This window comes from Nycticebus coucang, chromosome 19, assembly GCF_027406575.1.
Source record: "Nycticebus coucang isolate mNycCou1 chromosome 19, mNycCou1.pri, whole genome shotgun sequence".
Classification (NCBI taxonomy): Eukaryota; Metazoa; Chordata; class Mammalia; order Primates; family Lorisidae; genus Nycticebus; species Nycticebus coucang.
The window spans coordinates 27,078,795-27,099,593 of record NC_069798.1 but is presented as its reverse complement, the minus strand read 5'-3'; the positions used below and the strand labels follow the sequence as shown (position 1 = coordinate 27,099,593).

General features: G+C 36.7%; 1 protein-coding gene across 7 annotated transcripts in view; it reads right to left on the bottom strand.

Annotated features, from left to right (window-relative positions):
* Nucleotides 1-20,799, bottom strand: part of MAPRE2 (microtubule associated protein RP/EB family member 2) — a 186,169-nt gene that overhangs the window by 38,469 nt on the left and 126,901 nt on the right. For all 7 annotated transcript variants that reach the window (XM_053571095.1, XM_053571092.1, XM_053571094.1 and 4 more), the window contains 2 exons: nt 20,140-20,285; nt 16,662-16,875 (listed from right to left, as the gene is read on the bottom strand). In XM_053571095.1, coding sequence (XP_053427070.1) covers nt 16,662-16,875; nt 20,140-20,285 — 360 coding nt within the window. The remainder of the gene's footprint in view (nt 1-16,661; nt 16,876-20,139; nt 20,286-20,799) is intronic.

The following is a 20,799-nucleotide window of genomic DNA, read 5'->3' as shown; positions in this document are numbered from 1 at the left end:
AATATTTGCAGGTTATACCTCTGATAAAGGTCTAATAACCATAATCCACAGAGAACTCAAATGTATTAGCAAAAAAAGAACAAGTGATCCCATCTCAGGGTGGGCAAGGGACTTGAAGAGAAACTTCCCTAAAGAAGACAGACACACAATCTACAAACACATGAAAAAAAGCTCATCATCCTTAATCATCAGAGAAATGCAAATCAAAACTACTTTGAGATATCACCTAACCCCAGTAAAAGTAGCCCACATAACAAAATCCCCAAACCAGAGATGTTGGCGTGGACATGGAGAAAAGGACACACTTCCACACTGCTGGTGGGAATGCACACTAATATGTTCCTTCTGGAAAGATGTTTGGAGAATACTTAGAGACTTAAAAATAGATCTGCCATTTGATCCTATAATTCCTTTACTAGGTTTATACCCAGAAGACCAAAAATCACAACATAACAAAGACATCTGTACCAGAATGTTTATTGCAGCCCAATTCATAATTGCTAAGTCATGGAGGAAGCCCAAGTGCCCATCAACCCATGAATGGACTAGCAAATTGTGGTACATGTATACCATGGAATATTATGCAGCCTTAAAGAAAGATGGAGACTTTACCTCTTTCATGTTTACATGGATGGAGCTGGAACATATTCTTCATAGCAAAGTATCTCAGGAATGGAAGAAAAAGTATCCAATGTACTCAGCCCTTCTATGAAGCTAATTTACAGCTTCCACATGAAGGCTATAACCCAACTATAGCACAAGACTATGGGGAAAGGCCCAAGGAAGGGGAAGGAAAGGGGGAAGTTAGGGTGGAGGGAGGTTAATGGGTAGGGCCACACCTATGGTGCATCTTAGAATGGGTACAGGAGAAATTTACTAAATGCAGAATACAAATGTCTACATACAATGACTAAGAAAATGCCATGAAGGCTACGTTGAACAGCTTTATGACAATATTTCAGATTGTATATGAAACCAGCACATTATACCCTTTGATTGCACTAACGTACACAGCTATGATTAAACAATAAAAAAAAAAAAAGAAGAGAGAAAATAGGTACTAGAAAAGTCAACACTGTCTCAGGGACTTCTAGTATAATTTCAAAAACTCTAACAAATGGATAAATGGAGTCCCCTCATAGGATAGAAGAAAAAATGGAGCTGAAAAACTACTTGAAAAACATGAGGCTGCAATCCTCCTAAAGACAAAACTTTACAGATTTAGGAAGCTTAATGAACTCTAAAATAAAATAAATTCAAAAACAATCATGATTAAGTATATCACAGTCACACTACTGAAAAGTGAAGATAAAGAGAAAATTTTGCACCAGAAAAAAAGTACATTACGTAAAAGGAGAAGAATGATTAGAATGAGTATACACTTACTATCTTCGGGGGCCATAGGCAGTGCAGTGAAATGAAATCTTTAAAGTGCTTAAAGACTATATATATGTGTATATATATGTTTATTTAAACATACATGCATATTTATATATAAATATGTTTATATATAATATATATGCTTATATACATTTATATATATTTTACTTGAATTCTTTATCAAATGAAAATATCATTTAAGAATGAAAGTAAAATAGATATCACAAAGAAATTTCTTTATAATACATGACTATTTATTTTTATTTTATTTTTTATTGTTGGGGATTCATTGAGGGTACAATAAGCCAGGTTACACTGATTGCAATTGTTAGGTAAAGTCCCTCTTGCAATCATGTCTTGCCCCCATAAAGTGTAACAAACACCAAGGCCCCACCTACCTCACTCCTTCCCTCTTTCTGTTCCCCCGCCATAACCATAATTGTCATTAATTGTCCTCATATCAAAATTGAGTACATAGGGTTCATGCTTCTCCATTCTTGTGATGCTTTACTAAGAATAATGTCTTCCACGTCCATCCAGGTTAATAAGAAGGATGTAAAGTCTCCATTTTTTTTTAATGGCTGAATAGTATTCCATGGTATACATATACCACAGATTGTTAATCCATTCCTGGGTTGGTGGGCATTTAGGCTGTTTCCACATTTTGGCGATTGTAAATTGAGCTGCAGTAAACAGTCTAGTACAAGTGTCCTTATGATAAAAGGATTTCTTTCCTTCTGGGTAGATGCCCAGTAATGGGATTGCAGGATCAAATGGGAGGTCTAGCTTGAGTGCTTTGAGGTTTCTCCAGAATTCCTTCCAGAAAGGTTGTACTAGTTTGCAGTCCCACCAGCAGTGTAAAAGTGTTCCCTTCTCTCCACATCCACGCCAGCATCTGCAGTTTTGAGATTTTGTGATGTGGGCCATTCTCACTGGGGTTAGATGATATCTCAGGGTTGTTTTGATTTGCATTTCTCTAATATATAGAGATGATGAACATTTTTTCATGTGTTTGTTAGCCATTCGTCTGTTGTCTTTAGAAAAAGTTCTATTCATGTCTCTTGCCCATTGATATAAGGGATTGTTGGCTTTTTTCATGTGGATTAATTTGAGTTCTCTATAGATCCTAGTTATCAAGCTTTTGTCTGATTGAAAATATGCAAATATCCTTTCCCATTGTGTAGGTTGTCTCTTTGCTTTGGTTATTGTCTCCTTAGCTGTACAGCAGCTTTTCAGTTTAATGAAGTCCCATTTGTTTATTTTTGTTGTTGTTGCAATTGCCATGGCAGTCTTCTTCATGAAGTCTTTCCCCAGGTCAATATCTTCCAGTGTTTTTCCTATGCTTTCATTGAGGATTTTTATTGTTTCATGCCTTAAATTTAAGTCCTTTATCCATCTTGAATCAATTTTTGTGAGTGGGGAAAGGTTTGGTTTCAGTTTCAGTCTTTTACATGTAGACATCCAGTTCTCCCAACACCATTTATTGAATAGGGAGTCTTTCCCCCAAGGTATGTTCTTGTTTGGTTTATCAAAGATTAGGTGGTTGTAAAATGTTAGTTTCATTTCTTGGTTTTCACTTCGATTCCAAGTGTCTATGTCTCTGTTTTTGTGCCAGTACCATGCTGTCTTGAGCACTATGGCTTTGTAGTACAGACTAAAATCTGGTATGCTGATGCCCCCAGCTTTATTTTTGTTACAGAGAACTGCCTTAGCTATTCGGGGTTTTTTCCGGTTCCATACAAAACGCAGAATGATTTTTTCCAAATCTTGAAAGTACGATGTTCGTATTTTGATAGGAATGGCATTGAATAAGTAGATTGCTTTGGGAAGTATAGACATTTTAACAATGTTGATTCTTCCCATCCATGAGCATGGTATGTTCTTCCATTTGTTAATATCCTCTGCTATTTCCTTTCTGAGGATTTCATAGTTTTCTTTATAGAGGTCCTTCACCTCCTTCGTTAGGTATATTCCTAGGTATTTCATTTTCTTTGAGACTATGGTGAAGGGAGTTGTGTCCTTAATTAGCTTCTCATCCTGACTGTTACTGGTGTACACAAAGGCTACTGACTTGTGGACATTGCTTTTATATCCTGAAACATTACTGTATTTTTTGATGACTTCTAGGAGTCTTGTGGTTGAGTCTTTGGGGTTCTCTAAGTTTAAGATCATGTCGTCAGCAAAGAGGGAGAGTTTGACCTCCTCTGCTCCCATTTGGATTCCCTTTATTTCCTTGTCTTCCCTAATTGTATTGGCTAGAACTTCCAGCACTATGTTGAATAGTAAAGGTGACAGAGGACAACCTTGTCTGGTTCCAGTTCTAAGAGGAAAAGCTTTGAGTTTTACTCCATTCAGTAAAATATTGGCTGTGGGTTTGTCATAGATAGCTTCAATCAGTTTTAGAAATGTGCCACCTATGCCTATACTCTTCAGTGTTCTAATTAGAAAAGGATGCTGGATTTTATCAAATGCTTTTTCTGCATCTATTGAGAGGATCATGTGATCTTTATTTTTGCCTCTGTTAATATGGTGGATAACGTTTATAGACTTGCGTATGTTAAACCAGCCTTGCATCCCTGGGATGAAGCCTACTTGATCATGATGAATGACTTTTTTGATGATAAGCTGTAATCTATTGGCTAGGATTTTGTTGAGAATTTTTGCGTCTATGTTCATGAGTGAGATTGGTCTGAAATTCTCCTTTTTGTTTGGGTCTTTTTCCTGGTTTTGGTATCAGGGTGATGTTTGCTTCATAGAATGTGTTGGGGAAGATTCCTTCTTCCTCAATTTTTTGGAATAATTTCGGCAATACAGGAATAAGCTCTTCCTTGAAGGTTTGATAGAATTCTGGAGTGAAGCCATCCAGACCAGGGCACTTTTTGGTTGGAAGATTTTTTATTGTTTCTTTTTTCTCAGTGCTTGAAATTGGTCTGTTCAGGAGCTCTATTTCTTCCTGGCTGAGTCTAGGGAGAGGGTGTGATTCCAAATATTGATCCATTTCTTTCACATTGTCAAATTTCTGGGCATAGAGTTTCTGGTAGTATTCAGAGATGATCTCTTGTATCTCTGTGGGATCAGTTGTTATTTCCCCTTTATCATTTCTGATTGAGGTTACTAGAGATTTTACTTTTCTATTCCTCGTTAGTCTGGCCAATGGTTTATCTATTTTATTTATTTGTTCAAAAAACCAACTCCTTGTTTCATTAATTTTCTGAATGATTCTTTTGTTTTCAATTTCATTGATCTCTGATTTGATTTTGGAGATTTCTTTTCTTCTACTGAGTTTAGGCTTAGATTGTTCTTCTTTTTCCAATTCCATAAGATCTCTTGTGAGATTGTTGATGTGCTCTCTTCCTGTTTTTCGAATGTAGGCATCTAAAGCGATGAATTTTCCCCTCAAAACTGCTTTTGCAGTATCCCACAGGTTTTGGTAGCTTGTGTCTTCATTGTTGTTATGCTCAAGGAAGTTAATGATTTCCTGTTTTATTTCTTCCTTCACCCATCTGTTATTCAACAGAAGATTGTTTAGTTTCCATGCCTTTGGGTGGGGTCGAGCATTTTTGTTAGAGTTGAGTTCCACCTTTAGTGCCTTATGGTCTGAGAAGATACAAGATAAAATTTCAATTCTTTTGATTCTGTTCATATTTGTTTTGTGTCCCAGGATATGATCAATTTTGGAGAATGTTCCATGGGGTGATGAGAAGAATGTATATTCTTTATCTTTGGGATGGAGTGTTCTATATGCGTCTATCAAGCACAGTTGTTCTAGGGTCTCATTTAAGTCTCTTATATCCTTGTTTAATTTCTGTTTAGAGGATCTGTCCAGCTCTGTAAGAGGAGTGTTAAGGTCCCCTGTTATTATGGTATTATCAGATATCATATTGCTCAGACTGAGTAAGGTCTGTTTCAAGAATGTGGGAGCATTTAAATTGGGTGCATAGATATTTAGAATTGAAATGTCTTCTTGTTGTAGTTTTCCCTTGACCAATATAAAGTGACCATCTTTGTCTTTTTTGACTTTAGTTGCTTTAAATCCACATGTATCTGAAAATAAGATTGTAACTCCTCTTTTCTTCTGAATTCCATTTGCCTGAAAAATTGTCTTCCAACCCTTGACTCGGAGCTTTGTCTTTTGAAGCCAGGTGTGTTTCTTGCAGACAGCAAATGGATGGCTTGTGTTTTTTAATCCAGTCAACCAATCTATGTCTCTTCAGTGGGGAATTCAAGCCATTAACATTTATGGAGATAATTGATAAGTGTGGTAGTATTCTATTCGCCTTATTTTGTGAGAGTCCATTGCTTAGTTTTATCTTTTGCATCAGTGTGGAGGTTTGGTTCTGTCCTTTAATTTCTGAGTTCTTACTTTGCTGCTGATCCATTGTGGTGGTCAGTGTGCAGAACAGGTTGAAGTATTTCCTGTAGAGCTGGTCTTGTTGTGGCGAATTTCCTCAATGTTTGTATATCCGTAAATGATTTGATTTCTCTGTCAATTTTGAAGCTTAGCGTAGCAGGGTACAGAATTCTGGGCTGGAAATTGTTCTGTTTAAGTAGATTAAAGGTAGATGACCATTGTCTTCTTGCATGGAAAGTTTCATTAGAGAAGTCTGTGGTCACTCTGATGGATTTGCCCCTGTAGGTCAACTGGCGCTTACTCCTGGCAGCTTGCAGAATCTTTTCTTTTGTCTTGACTTTGGACAGGTTCATCACAATGTGTCTTGGAGAAGCTCGGTTAGAGTTGAGGCGACCTGGGGTCCGATAGCCCTCTGAAAGCAGTGTGTCAGAATCTTTGGTGATATTTGGGAAATTTTCTTTTATAATATTCTCTAGTATGGCTTCCATTCCTCTGGGGCATTCTTCTTCCCCTTCTGGAATTCCTATAACTCGTATGTTGGAACGCTTCATAAAGTCCCATAATTCTGACAGTGAACGTTCTGCTTTCTCTCTCTTCTTTTCTGCCTCTTTCACTATCTGAGTTAACTCAAAAACTTTGTCTTCTACCTCTGAAATTCTTTCTTCTGCATGGTCTAACCTGTTGCTGATACTTTCCATTGCATCTTTAAGTTCCCTGATTGACTGTTTCATTTCCTTCAGCTCTGCTATATCCTTTTTATATTCTTCATATCGTTCATCTCTTATTTGATTCTGTTTTTGGATTTCGTTTTGGTTATTTTCCACTTTATTAGCAGTTTCCTTCATTGTTTCCATCATTTCTTTCATTGTTTTCAACATGTGTATTCTAAATTCCCTTTCTGTCATTCCTAACATTTCTGTATAGGTGGAATCCTCTGCAGTAGCTACCTCATGGTCCCTTGGCGGGGTTTTTCTGGACTGGTTCTTCATGTTGCCTGGAGTTTTCTGCTGATTCTTCCTCATGGGTGATTTCTTTTATCTGTTTCCTTGCCCTAATTTTCCTTTCACTTCCTCTTGCTCTTTAAGTTCTCGTGCTTGTGGATGAGCAGAAGCTTTCTCAGGGAAGTGCTTGTCGCTGGAACCATACGTGACTATTTAAAGCATCACTGTTAACAGAAATATGCAAACTACACAAGTAATTTAAAATTTTCTAGTATCCACATCCAAAAAAAATTCAAAAAGGCTAATTTTAACATATGTAAAATACATACAACACATGAAACATACTTTTCTATGTATCAACATAAAAATTATTAGATGTTTTATGTCCTTTTTTATACTAAGTCTTGTAAATTCAGAATACATTTTACATATATGTGTGTGTATACATCCATACATTATATATATTCATAACATCTCAATGAAAAATGAACACATTTCAAGTGCTCAAAAGCCACTGTGCATTGAACAGTGTGGGTTAAAGCAAAAGTTATGAAATTGCCATGTAGGATTTATAACATATATAAATCTAACATATATGACAACTAAGAATATGTTCCAAGGTTTCCACATTTTACATGAAATTATAAAATATTAATTTTAAGCATACTGTGAAAAAATAATATATGTTATAATCCTTATAACAACCATTAAGAGCAATTAATGCAAAAAGGTATAGTTAAAAAGGCAGCAAATAAATTAAAATAAAACTCTAAAAAATACAATAAGAATTCAGAAGATGACAAGAAGGGAGAAAAAGCAAAATAAAAACCAGAGGAGACAAATAGAAAACAAACAATAATATGTTAGATCTAAATACAAACAAATAATTGCATTAAATGTAAATGGACTGGACATTCTAATTAGAAGGCAGAGATTATCATAATGAATACAAAAGCAAGACCCAATTACATGCTGTCTACAAGAGATCAACTTTAAATATAAGGACAAAAGAGAAGTAGAAATTTAACTTATCCTGGGAAAAATATACCATGTGAACAGTAAGCATAAGAAAGCTGGAGTGTCATCAGCAAAGAGGGAGAGTTTGACCTCCTCTGCTCTCATTTGGATTCCCTTTATTTCCTTGTCTTGCCTAATTTTATTGGCTAGAACTTCCAGCACTATGTTGAACAGTAAAGGTGACAGAGGACAGCCTTGTCTGGTTCCAGTTTTAAGAGGAAAAGCTTTCAGTTTTACTCCATTCAGTAAAATATTAGCTGTGGGTTTGTCATAGATAGCTTCAATCAGTTTTAGAAATGTGCCACCTATGCCTATACTCTTCAGTGTTCTAATTAGAAAAAGATGCTGGATTTTATCAAATGCTTTTTCTGCATCTATTGAGAGGATCATATGATCTTTATTTTTGCCTCTGTTAATATGATGGATAACGTTTATGGACTTGCGCATGTTAAACCAGCCTTGCATCCCTGGAATGAAGCCTACTTGATCATGATGTATGACTTTTTTGATGATAAGCTGTAATCTATTGGCTAGGATTTTGTTGAGAATTTTTCCATCTATATTCATGAGTGGGATTGGTCTGAAATTCTCCCTTTTGGTTGGGTCTTTTCCTGGTTTTGGTATCAGGGTGATGTTTGCTTCATAGAATGTGTTGGGGAAGATTCCTTCTTTCTCGATTTTTTGGAATAATTTTTGCAGAACAGGAATAAGCTCTTCCTTGAAGGTTTGATAAAATTCTAGTGTGAAGCCATCTGGACCAGGGCATTTTTTGGTTGGAAGATTTTTTATTGTTTCTTTGATCTCAGTGCTTGTAATTGGTCTGTTCAGGAGCTCTATTTCTTCCTGGCTAAGTCAAGGGAGAGGGTGTGATTTCAAATATTGATCCATTTCTTTCACATTGTCAAATTTCTGGGTATAGAATTTCTGGTAGTATTCAGAGATGATCTCTTGTATCTCTGTGGGATCAGTTGTTATTTCCCCTTTATCATTTCTGATTGAGGTTACTAGAGATTTTACTTTTTATTCCTCGTTAGTCTGGTCAATGGTTTATCTTTTTCATTTATTTTTTTCAAAAAACCAATTCCTTGTTTCATTAATTTTCCGAATGATTCTTTTGTTTTCAATTTCATTGATCTCTGATTTGATTTTGGAGATTTCTTTTCTTCTACTGACCTTAGGCTTAGATTGTTCTTGTTTTTCCAACTCCGTAAGATGGCTTGTGAGATTGTTGATGCGCTCTCTTTCTGTTTTTCAAATGCAGGCATCTAAAGCAATAAATTTTCCTCTCAAAACTTCTTTTGCAGTATCCCACAGGTTTTGGTAGCTTGTGTCTTCATTGTTGTTATGCTCAAGGAAGTTAATAATTTCCTGTTTTATTTCTTCCTGCACCCATCTGTTAGTCAACAGAAGATTGTTTAAATTCCATGTCTTTGTGTGGGGTCGAACATTTTTGTTAGAGTTGAGTTCCAGCCTTAGTGCCTTATGGTCTGAGAAGATACAAGGTAAAATTTCAATTCTTTTGATTCTGTTCATATTTGTTTTGTGTCCCAGGATATGATCAATTTTGGAGAATGTTCCATGGTGTGATGAGAGGAATGATGACATGATCTAATAATTAGAGGATCCCAAACACTCAACCACAAGACTCCTAGAAGTCATCAAAAAATACAGTAATGTTTCAGGATATAAAATCAATGTCCACAAGTCAGTAGCCTTTGTATATGCCAATAATAGTGATGATGAGAAGCTAATTAAGGACACAACTCCCTTCACCATAGTTTCAAAGAAAGTGAAATACGGAGGAACATACCTAACAAAGGAGGTGAAGGACCTCTAAAGAAAATTATGAAATCCTCAGAAAGTAAATAACAGAGGATTTTAACAAATGGAAGAACACACCATGCTCATGGATGGGCAGAATGAACATTGTTAAAATGTCTATACTTCCCAAAGCCATCTACCTATTCAATGCCATTCCTATCAAAATACGAACATCGTACTTTCAAGATTTGCAAAAAATGATTCTGTGTTTTGTATGGAACCAGAAAAAAACCCATATAGCTAAGTCAGTTCTTAGTAATAAAAATAAAGCTGGGGGCATCAGCATACCAGATTTTAGTTTGTACTACAAAGCCATAGTGGTCAAGACAGCATGGTACTGGCACAAAAATAGAGACATAGACACTTGGAATTGAATAGAAAACCAAGAAATGAAACTAACATCTTACAACCACCTAATCTTCGATAAACTGAACAAGAACATACCTTGGGGGAAAGACTCCCTATTCAATAAATGGTGTTGGGAGAACTGGGTATCCACATGTAAAAGACTGAAACTGGACCCACACCTTTCCCCACTCACAAAAATTGATTCAAGATGGATAAAGGACTTAAATTTAAGGCATGAAACAATAAATATCCTCAATGAAAGCATAGGAAAAACACTGGAAGATATTGGCCTGAGGAAAGACTTCATGAAGAAGACTGCCATGGCAATTGCAACAACAACAAAAATAAACAAATGGGACTTCATTAAACTGAAAAGCTTCTGGACAGCCAAGGAGACAACAACCAAAGCACAGAGACAACCTACACAATGGGAAAAGATATTTGCATATTTTGAATCAGACAAAAGCTTGATAACTAGGATGTATGGAGAACTCAAATTAATCCACATGAAAAAAGCCAACAATCCCATATATTAATGGGCAAGAGACATGAATAGAACTTTCTCTAAAGAAGACAGACGAATGGCTAACAAACATACGAAAAAATGTTCATCATCCCTATATGTTAGAGAAATGCAAATCAAAACCACCCTGAGATATCATCTAACCCCAGTGAGAATGGCCCACATCACAAAATCTCAAAACTGCATATTCTGGCATGGATGTGGAGAGAAGAAAACACTTTTACACTGCTGGTGGGACTGCAAACTAGTACAACCTTTCTGGAAGGAAGTATGGAGAAACCTCAAAGCACTCAAGTTAGACCTCCCATTTGATCCTGCAATCCCATTACTGGGCATCTATCCAGAAGGAAAAAAATCCTTTTATCATAAGGGCACTTGTACTAGACTGTTCACTGCATCTCAATTTACAATCGCCAAAATGTGGAAACAGCCTAAATGCCCACCAACCCAGGAATGGATTAACAAGCTGTGGTACATGTATACCATGGAATACTATTCAGCTATTTAAAAAAATGGAGACTTTACATCCTTCTTATTAACCTGGATGGACGTGGAAGACATTATTCTTAGTAAAGCATCACAAGAATGGAGAAGCATGAATCCTATGTACTCAATTTTGATATGAGGACAATTAATGACAATTAAGGTCATGGTGGGGGGAAGGAAAAGCAGAGAGAGGGAAGGAGGGAGAGGCGTGGGGCCTTGGTGTGTGCCACACCTTCTGGGGGCAAGACATGATTGCAAGAGGGACTTTACCTAACAAATGCAATCAGTGTAATCTGGCTTATTGTACCCTCGATGAATCCTCAACAATAAAAAAAAAAAAAAAGAAAGCTGGAGTGGCTACATAAATATCAGACAAAAAAGATTTATAAGACATTAAGTATTACCAAAGATAAAGAGAAATACCTCATAAAATAAAAAGGTCAATTCAAAAGATGACTGAACAATCACAAATATATATGCACCTAATAACATAGCCTTAAAATACAGGAAACAAAAATATAGAGAATTCAAGAGAGAAATGGATTATTCTACAATCAATGCAAGAAAATTTAACCCATTCTTTGTAGGAACTGTTAGAACTGGACACGAAAAACATCCACAAAAACAGAGGATTCAATTAACACTACCATTTTGATAATCAATATTTTAAAAACATTACACTACCAGCTAATGCAGAATACACATTGTTTTTAACTGCATATAGTATACTGACCAAGACAGAGCATATTCTCAGCCAGAAAGCCAAGATCAGGCTGAGGATAAAAACCAGTCCTTGTTGTTGTATTTTAACTGCCTCTTTTAACAAACAAAACTAAACAAAAAAACAAAGTAAAAGCAATTCTTCTTTCCCCAAAAAGGTGAGAGGTGATGCTTACTTAGATTACAGGTGCTAAACAAATGTTCACACATTGCCAAACAAAAATTAATAAACACTGTCACCTTTTATAATTGTATGAATAGCCTTGGAAAACATAAAAGTAAAAGTAATTGAGGGTGTGAATATTCAAATATTCAATGTAGTTTTTGAAAAGTCTTAGAATTTATTTAAATCTACATTTAGGGGTTTAATTATGATTGTTCAAATACTTTATTCTATTATGCTTAGGTTATCGCGTTTTTGAGAACACTATTTTAGCATTCCTATTAATTTGATTTTAAGGCTCAAACACTGACGTCCTTAAGGAAAAGAGAAAGCTCAGACTCAATTCCCATAGCAACTCTAAATCTATCACACTATATTTGTATTTAGGAGTTTGATTTAAATATATGAATGTATGTGAATTTGCAATGTGTCTAAGATGTAGTTGCTATAGAAACCATAACTTTGAATCTCCTTTTAAATTTAGTAAGTGCTCACACATAAAAACTGATCCCCCTAGACAGCTATCTGGAGTTGCAGATATGGCTCTTAGCAATGAATTTATAAACATCATGATTCACAATGATTTATGTACTTAATAGATATCTAACATTATGCAAATATGTATTTGAATACATGCCTCTTGGTTGTTAGGTCAAAACCAATTCAGGATGCATCTCCTCAGAATATAGACAATAAAACTTCCAAGCAGCTATCCAACTGTATGTGAAAGCCTCTGCTTATGCTAAAGCTCATTACAGTATAGGTAAGTTACCCAACTACACACAGAAATCAAACTACGCTCCAGCTTCTCTGAATCCATAGTAGAAAAGCTTTTACTTGTATTGAAATGGCAGAAAAATCTAGCATGCTCTCAAAAAAACAGAATGTACTAAGGATGTGGAGTGTATGCATTCTATACATAAACAAACAATCTCTGGCACATAGCTATGTATTAGTATGATGTGAAAGCAAATTTTTTTTTCTTACTAATGTGGACAGAGTCCTCTTTTAAATAATGTCATGGTGATAATCCATTTCATGATCACTCTCTCCACGCCAATCTGGTCCTTCCATCATACAAAATGTTTTGTAGCAGTCACTTACCATTTTTACTGTGCAATTAATATTAGCCTAAGAAAATATTTGGGGAGAGAGAGAGATTCACTGCAAAATGAATGGAGTATTCCAAAGTCAAAAATGAAAAAGTAATTGAGGACCATCTCCTGTTTCCACTAATGCCAATAATTAAGAAACAACTAAGTCTTAGAGATGGGAACAGAAATTACTACTAAATGTTACTGACCTAGCACCACTGTAAGATAAACATGATAGAAATAATGTGAATTCCCCAAGGATCTGACCCTCACCTCATCAAGCACTTTAATTTGTCCCGAATTTTAGATGGACAAAATCAGGCTGGTGAATAAAGAGAACTGCTTTGAGTGGCTTCAGACCGGAGGCCTGGAGACCAGTTTAGAAGATTGCAAACATAGAATTCATGTGGGAAATGATTCAGAGTCACTATTACAGTACAAACAGAGAAGTATAACAATTCTACGAACTATAAGCAACCAATGATAGTGTCGACAACTGCATGCTGATGTCATTCATGCACTGAAGACTACTGAGAGGCAGGGTGCTATCTGGTTCCGCAATAAAGACCAGTACTAGGCTCATTAGTGAGGCTTCGCTAAATTGTTTGGCTCTTCTCTTACTGATATTTATACTTTCTATTGGTCCCTGTGTACTCTTTGCCCTAAGGAGTTATGTACTGAGAAGCCAAATCCCCACGTTAAGAAAGAGCAAATAGGCTGTGGATAAGTATCCTAGAAACTTTCTCACAAATATAGAACAAAATGTATAAATTTTATAGCACAGATTTTATAACCTTTCTTTTGACTCTTAGAAGACATTCTGGCTTACATTTTCTTGGCTGTATTCCCTGTATGTGAATACATGACCTCTAGAAAAATGAGGTCTGAATGTATTTATAGGAGCCTTCCTCCTATCATGCCTTTTAACAATAATGTTCTATATATGATGTATACCTTGCTATATTTTTTTCTCCCAGTATATTTTTATTATCCCCAAATGCCCAGAACTCAGAACATATTTTATTTAAAAGGGAATCACTGGTTTGATTTCTCAAAATATCCTTTCTCCCTGATGAAGATCAATGAGGTAAGCATGGTTGGGGTATCAGGAACACAGTCTCCAGAATTACTGCCTAAGGAACCTTAAAAACCAAATTTGTTATCTGTTGATTTTAATGAGTTTGCTGAGCTTTGTTACCTGAGAGGTTAAGCTCTGGAAAATATATATTTCTCTTTCAGGTTCATAGACGTTCTATCAAAATGCCAAGTTTCTTTGTGGCTTTTGTGAAAGACAGACGAGGGAATTCCTGGCAAATGAGGCCAAAGCAGCATAATGACTGTGCTGTTTGGCGGAGGTGGAATGTTGGTGTCAACGTCCAAAAAAAAACCACCAAAGACTAAGGACACGTTTTGATTGTGGAAGAAAAATATTCTGAGATCTATCCAATTTCGCTGTTAAAAACTTGGAAAAAATGGCAGTTGAGTTTCAAGACCAATCTGTGCATCATTCACAGCTATAAAAAAGGACATTAAGATGAAAAATACCAGACACCCTTGATTTTCTCACCTCCTTGTCCTTGCACTCCATGTACCCCCAAATCCCAGACTCTGTAGAGGATATATCGTCGTCCTTCCCCACTTCAGATCTAGACTGATGAAAGTTGCTGGTAGAGGGCCAATTAGAATGGCCATAAATGTTTGCTTCCCAAACTCCTTGTGGCTTAAATTTTACCTAACCTCTTTCATCACTTCAGCTTCAGAAAAATATCCCCTTTCCTTTCTAACCCTCTATGTCATGAATCTCATTTTTTCTCTCTCCAGCTTTAGTATAAAGTTCCACTAATTCCCTTCTTTTTCCTATTTTCATTTATTCCTTCTCCAAGGACCTTTTCCCTACCTTACAACTTGCTCATTTTGCCTTATTCTAAAAGCAAACAAAACTAGATCCGTAAGAATGCCATCCCCTCACTTTCTTACACCAAACATTTTTTATTTTCTTCAAATTTTTTCCTGACAAATTTGTTAAAGGTTGAATCTGCTCTTCCTGCCTCTACTCCACACTCCACATACCACAATCTAGACTTATATACTCAGCATTTTAATGGACCAATTCTCTGGAGGACTATTAATCACTTGTTAGGAGTCAGGTTTCTTTGGCCTATTTTTCAGGCTTCACCCTATGTGATATCTCCACAATTAATACTTGGCACTGCTGGCGACTCCTCTTTCTAGAAATTTCCTACTGTTTGTTCTCTGAGGCGGTGCTTCCCTGGGTTTCTTCCTGATGTTCATCTTTTTCTCAGCTTCCTCTTCCTTCTTTCCCCCAAAGAGCCGTGATTAGTCTTCTTTGTTCTACACAGACTCACCCGTTCTATGACTCCAAAGTTAGACTGTTACACTGCCTCCATTTCCTTCCTCCAACTCATCCCTAAACCCATTCCTGTTCTCACTGTTCCACAGAAGGGAGGAATCACTCAAGTTGAAAAATCCAGTGGATTCTCCCAGGCCACATTTTATTGACTTCTCAGCAGATTTAGGCACTGTTGACCATTCGCTCTCCCTTTTGCCTGCTTCCCTGACAGACCACTGCCTCATTTCTGTCAATCTTTCTGACATCTTCCCTGCTTCCTACGCAAGCCCTTCCTCTTCCACTCAAACGCTACATGTAGAGTTCTTCAAGGCACTTCCCTCTTATCGTTCAGTATTCACTTCCAGTTTTCAAACTTGGATGTACGGAAGACTCACAAATGTTTCCCTCTAGCCTACATACACCCCTTTGAGCACCAGACACACATGGGCACCCCCCGTATACACACAAGTTGCCTATTTAGATCTGTTCTTAAATATTGCAAAGCAATCTCAAACTGAATGAGTTCATAATAAACTTATGATTTCTTCCCAAGTCTGATTTTCTTCCAACTCTTCAGCATTACTCTCAATCCTTCTAGATGCTTGAGACAAGCCAAGAAGTCATGACTGAATCTCCCTTTTACCCAGTATTCATCCATTACTGGTATTGAACATGAATAAGAAATGTGTATCATTTACAGAATTAAAAGTACTGATTTAACAAGTACAAACACTGGGTTCCACATATGGGATGGAAACATGATTTCTGAAGATTTCGTTGTTTAACTGACCGGTACTTGACTGGTGTTTATAATAACCCCATTTTTACAAGAACACATTCTGCTTGGTAAACTCGGCTTTTTATAGCAGGGATGTTTGTAACATATTTTAGAAAGATTTTTTAATCAGGAAAGTTTAAAAAGTTCTAAAGTTCCAGGTAATTGTCCTCAATGACTTCACTTTTGGACAAAGTTGGATAAAAGGTGTACTGCTGAATATTATTACATTAAAACTGGCACTGCCTATAAAGGAGATAGGATGTACAGTTCATGAATTTCCTATGGATGACTATAGATGGTGATCCAGATTTAACAGCAGAATTTAGTTAATATTCTGGTCTGTACTGCCAGCAATTAAGCAGTAACCATACTTCAGTCAAAACTTAAGACTATTTCAAATTTCTCAGGAAAACTAGAAGGGGAAAAAAACTATCTCTGGAGTATTAACACCCACCTTCAGTGACAGAACGTGAATAAGTCTACCTTTTTAATATTTAAATCAAGATTGTTAGATCAATGAGCAAATGTATCATAGGAAGATTAAATGTGGTTAAACAGAAAACAATCAAAACCATTCAAAGGCATTAAAATATTGACTGCTGGGAAGGATCCATCACACTGCAAAGCACAGGAAGGCCTAAGTGATCTTCTAAAATGAAAGTGACTTGGTGATTTCATCGCGACAATACCTGCTGTGGGGGAGTTTGCATGGTGAGACTTTTTTGGCAGGTTGAAGATCTGTTCACCAGGGTCGGGGGGAGGAATTGCATCTTGCCCTTGTCGCGCCTCTACGGGATCATACTCCTTCCCATCGTAGTTAGCATCATAGAACTTCTTAAACCACTGAATAAAATCCAGGTTGTCTTGGAAACGTCCTTTCACTAGCTTCTCCACCGGAATTACCTGCGATATAAAATCACTGTGTGAGTTATGAGCCTCATGTTTGTGTTTGAACTATTTCCCTAAATATAACTATTTCCTATATGCCTCCAATCGTGACCACTGACCTCTCCCCTAGCTGCTTACCCAGCTATATTCTAGAATATAAATTTTTTTTAGAATATAATTTTTCATTATATCAAAGAAGAACTAAATCAAAACATCACTGTTGGTTATCTTGAAATATTTAATACTTATGAGTAAACAGACAAAAGAAGGAATACCCCTAGCTGACAAGAGGGACTGGTTTCTTTCACTGTATATTTTTGTCAAAGCATCTCCCCACAAAAACAGAGGTCTGGGATGTTGTACTGTTTCAAGATTAATGAACTTTTCTTATTTTTTTGTTAACACTTGTCCCAGTTGTGTTGGGATAAACTCTTATAAAGATTAAAGCTACTAGAGAGCACAGAGGAATAAGATTTAAATAAATGAAAATAGATACTAATTTAATGTTCACATGAAACAAAATGAGCTTTCCTGGAGCTTATTTATAATATATAGAGACAAATACGAAAATGACTAACCATGATATAGGGCCCAGTAATTCACGGGTTATCCAAAAACACAGCTTGGTGCCAGGGAGTAGAGAGGAAAAGAAATGGAGGCTGACTAAGGGGCTGTCGGGAGCACAGAGGAGGAGGAGGTACACAGCAGTCACCCCAACTTCCAAGACATGAATCTCAGCCTTTCACAGGGTATGAGTCAAGCAATATTCCCTACACAGGTTTTACAGGAACCTTTGGAATTAGGGCAAGGAAAAAATATGTTTCAACTCTTAAATTTAACTCAGTGGGCCACTATTTTTTGAAGGGAGATGGAAAGGTACCTAACCTATCCACAGTGTAGCATTCCTGGATTCTTATGCTCTCTGTCTCTGGGTGGAAACACTGGGTGAATGTGAACTACAAGAGAGTTACAAAGCTCGGGCGTGAGTCTGACTGGCATGTGAGTGTGTGGGCACGTGAATCATTAAGCACATGACTTTGCTGTGGGAACAGAAGCTGCAGAAATTAAACTTTCAGCAAGGCTTTGCCACTTGAGGAGCTGTGTGATCCCTGATGTCCTAAAATGTATCAATAGGGTCACTTCAAAAAATGTGGAAAGATCTTACATATTGATGACAACCTGGAAGAAAAAAATCAACTGAAACATATCTGGCCATCCATTAAATTAAATCATGAGAAATATGTTTTTCCTCACAAAAGTTTTTTATGTAGCTAAAAATAAAAACTAAACTAAGTACAGAACAAAACAAAGAGAAGCAAACTTTTGGCGGAGACCACATTTTCCATGAAGCCTCTTCTGGTAACAGATCTCAGAGTTGATACTTCTCTGCTCTCACTTCCCTCAGCTCCAGTGAAGTCTGCTCACGAGGAAGAATCCTGCAATACGCGCACTTCTGTGACTTCTCATTGTACGCTTTATTTACTTCCAGGTCTTCTGAGTTTCAAGTTTTTGTTTATGTTGATACTGATCGTTAGAAAGTGACTTCTTAGTGGGTTCTGAGAACACAGGGCCCTTGAATTAACATATAACTGTATTTTGTCTATTGCTAGACACCACACATGTAAAAATTTATAAATAGTTCTAGATCAGCTGCTCTCAACCTGTGGGTTGTGATCCCTTTGTAACAATGAAATTGCAGCAGTAGGAAGGTTGAGAACCACTGTTCTAGATGATGATGGTATATTAGCTGTTAAAAGAGGCATTTTATTTCTGTTGACTTAATTTTGTATTCCCTGTTGAAATGAAAATTTCAGAGGCATAAATTCAAATCTGAGGTGTCAAGCAAAGCTTTGCCCAGAACCTTCCATCACATCATTAGGGTATGACAACCATGAATGAGGGTACTAAACACTGTCTCTCAGGACTTCTGATCAGATCACAGCACACTAAAGCTAGAGAAGCTAAGGGTCATCTAGGCCAGACCCTTTCCATGGTGACATTTTTAACTGCTCACCCATTTTGTGTGTGTATACTTCTAGAGATTTGTAGCCCACCAATCTGAGGCATAGCAACTTCCATCAATAAAACCATGCAAAGGTGTTTTTCTTTTCAATCTAGGAGTATGTATAGAGAAATGAATACCCTCCAATATGGCTCTTGTTTTTGAACATATATGGAAATAGATCATTGGAAATTAACCATAGCAAAGGACTTACAGTTGGAAAGAATTCAAAGGCTTAAGGTGGTAAAAAGAATGTGTTTTGAAATAAAAACTCTGAGGAAATAAAAAGCCAAGATTTTCATTATTATTACTTTGATAATAATGCCTTTATTTTGGAAGATATTAAATGCAGCAACTTAAAATATAGGTTATCATATTTTTCTTTCTTTTAACTTGTACCTCTTATAACCCAACATTTTTATTTCCATAGCTTATTTATTACTACTATTTATGCAAATAAAAGTTTTCCATTTCTCTCCTGCTGGTTTGTCTCTTTTCTCGTATTCAAAATTCATCTCTTTCCAGGCTTATTCATGCTAAGAGACATATCCTAAACAAGGAATACATTCTGCAGGCTTAGTGCTATTCAGACATTTGAATAGCACTAGACATGCAGAAAGAGACTTGGTGGGTTTTAGCAATAGTCTCTTATTGAGGGGAAAAGAACTCCAGACCTCACTCCATTTGTACACATATTACTCTAGGGCAAAATTATAATAATTCCAAGGAGGAATAAAAGGTGATTCTGGATTGTGAGAATCTGAGTGCACACCCTATGATGGATATTTTCTCTCAGTTCAACTTCGTCACCATGAGTAAGGGGGCTTTAGTCCCATTTTATGATGGGTAAATTCAGTCTCAAAAAATCTAAATAACTTGCTCAAGTCATGAAGCTATCGTTGAAATCCATGCTGTATCTGCATAAAATGGAATTCTCCAAAGGGAAAAAAAATACACAAAGAACTACAGTGGCATCTGGTAAACAAAGACGTTTCTCATCCGCAATGCTAAAATATAATAACAACATTTGAACATTTGTGATCCCTGTTGAGAGTTTTTCATCCAATGGCTACAAATTTAGAAAACATCCTGAAATAAAAACCTTGTAGAAATATGGGAAGTTAGGGTTGATGCTTTAAGCTGTGTACAGTCTCTGACCTACTACTGAGCTATTACTATGTATTCCATCAATATACTTCTAGCTTTTTGGATTCCTGCACAAAAACAATTTTAAAGAAAGACAATGTATTTTAGGGAGGTAAAAGTGAGTCTCCTACCTTATCAACATTCATTCGCTTAAATGATGCTTGCAGAAGTTTAAAATTGTGAATATACTCATGTTCCAACTTTGCCTGAAATTTTACTTTCTTCAAACTAATGCAGCCTGGAAAGAGCATGTCCATGAACTGGCAATAGGCGGCTCCTGCAAAGAGACAAGAAAAGTACTGGTGTGAGTTTCACTGTACCCAGATGTGACGGAGGATCTCTAAACAGGAAGGGGATCATGCGTTCAGCTGCCGTCATCACTCAGATCACAGCCTTCCTGGCCATATGTGTCCCTCTCATCACTGCAATTACACCTCCTTGTCTGGACCTCCTGTAGAGAGGGAAGGGACTGTGCCTCAACACCGCAGCTCCTGCCAATTCCCCATTCCTAACCACTGTGTGCACGTTTTACACTGCCCACACCATAGTATCATCAGGTTCCATGACCAATGAACAGAACCTCATACTATTAATATAATGCCAAGGACACCAGGGTAAGAATAATTTTTAATTTCTGCCAAAGAAAAGGAATATATTGCTTCTTCTGTCTAGCTACTATCTGCTTCAAGTCACCAAAACAAATTTAAGGGGAAAAAGCTACCATGAAATGTTTAGCTCAAAAAATACACATTGGCCCATGCTGTTTTATACTCACCTTGCAAAATCACTAG